The 2023-nt window shown below is 29.5% G+C and overlaps 1 protein-coding gene across 1 annotated transcript; it reads right to left on the reverse strand.

The window, feature by feature from the left end:
- Positions 1-129: 129 nt before the first annotated feature.
- LOAG_15028 (hypothetical protein) lies at positions 130-1302 on the reverse strand (the record flags this gene model as incomplete). Its single annotated transcript, XM_003150520.1, has 4 exons — positions 130-199; positions 231-301; positions 460-621; positions 1279-1302. 4 exons carry the CDS (start codon positions 1300-1302, stop codon positions 130-132), a joined length of 327 nt encoding a protein of 108 aa, XP_003150568.1.
- Positions 1303-2023: the final 721 nt, after the last annotated feature.

A 2023-nucleotide genomic window follows, 5' to 3' on the forward strand; every position in this document is an offset into this window, starting at 1 on the left:
TCGATAGCGAGGAAAAGTATTGTAACAGTTTGACATATTGAATGAGTAACAATACAAGAAGATTGACTGAAACAATTCACTCGTTTCATGATCGATTTGTTAAGGAATATTTCAATCGCTTTCTTCCATTCATGTACTTCGCTTATCTACAAAATATGCTTCGATCACTCGGCGATCGAATATGTTTTGTTCAATGGTGCTAAATACTTTGACATAGATTGTAATCGAACCTACGATCGGATCGATCATCCGAAAGTGTTTTAAGTTCCAAATCTTTTCCTCTAAGATGTAGTTCTGCCATCTTCAGATAAGCTCATAAATGCAAATTATACATTTCCTCAACAATATATTTACGGAGTTGATTGTTATATTATAGGTTCAAATTCATCGATGTATTGTGTTTATTGCGAAAGTCAGTTTCTATTATTTTCAGAAGTAAATGAGCGAAAGATAAATTACAAAGTCGAAAATTGCGATAATTGCCACCAGTAAACTATTCCGATTCCGCAATTCTTTGAATTTCCATGTTGCATAAATCAAATTCAAATTGCCAAACATGCCTAGAATTAGCAGCGGTACCATAAATATTGCCACCGATGTCAGATTTGACATTTTTTTTTCCTGAAAAATGTTACCTTTGAATCCGTTCAACATCCTTAATTAATAAACATTAATAGACATCCTTAATTAATAGGTATCAAATAAATGATCAACGGAATTTTCGAATTTTCAGCCTTTGAATTGTCCCCTGATCCTAATTACATCTTCACATGACGTTAGTACATCCTTAACGTGCAAAATTTTTTGTGGTATTTTTTTTTTTGCAAATTTGATGGAATGAAAATACACGACAAAATGACTTTTCTTGCAAATTATTTTGGTACAAATTGTAAAAAGGAAAAAAAGTTAAAAATAATCTTTTTTCTGACAAAAAAAAAGTAAAAATAGTCATTTTTTTTTCTGCTTTAAAAATCTATCAGTCATTTTACTTATCAAATTAAATCTCAAGAAATGTTCGAATATTCTATTAATATAAAACGCACAAATACTCGATTTCCTTCTGATTCGATTAAACAATCTTGTGGTTGAGCTAGTTATTAGCCAGGCAAATAACCTTGTTTTTAATTCAATTCACTTTGAATGTGTTTCCATGAGCATTTCGTATTCGTCAAATTCAAATGAATTTCAAAGCCAAGGTACGGATAGCAGTAACAATACAGCAATACAGAAAAAGCCATCATTTTTTTCAAACTTCACTTCTTTAACTTTATTAATAACCGTAATTTCCAATTTTTCACTCATTTTCACAAAGGTTAAGCAAAAAACTGAACGAAAAGTTTCGAAATTCTGCAAGGAACTGTATAGTTATATCGATAAAACAGAAATGTTCTTCGTGCTAAATTACCAAAAATGTAGTTGGATAAACATCAAAAGTAATTTCATCCAGAAAACGAAAGCTATTCGGGCCAAAGGAAAGAAAGATTTAGAATTAACAGCATAAATTTAGAATTACTAAAGGAAGTCGAAATTATATATCTGAAGAAAAGAATCCAACAGAACTAGGATAATTTAAAAAATAAAGTGAATAAATATGATACATGTATGACTGAATGAAACAAGAACGATCTTATGGTTTTGAAAACGTTCAAATTGCTTTCTTAAGCAAATCTGAATTCAATTAGTGAGAGAGAATTCCGTCTAATCATCGCCAACTAAATAGGTATATACAGTAGAGAGATCTGTCTCAAAGTCTACATTTTATGATGATTACCTAAAAAAGCTGAAAATGATTAAGGACAGAACGATAGTTAATTACCGTAATAAATCAAAAGAGTAGAAAAAACAAAGCAAAACAAAATTCCTCTTTAAATGAAAAATAACGAAAATGAAGGGACGAAAGTGTAATTCATCTAAATAATTCGTTTAAATATGATGTGCTATTTTCTTCAACCAAACCTGATGAACACACTTTTATTCGCATCATTTATTATTATTATTATTATTATTATTATTATTATTATTA

This window comes from Loa loa (genome assembly GCF_000183805.2).
Source record: "Loa loa unplaced genomic scaffold supercont3.403, whole genome shotgun sequence".
NCBI lineage: Eukaryota > Metazoa > Nematoda > Chromadorea > Rhabditida > Onchocercidae > Loa > Loa loa.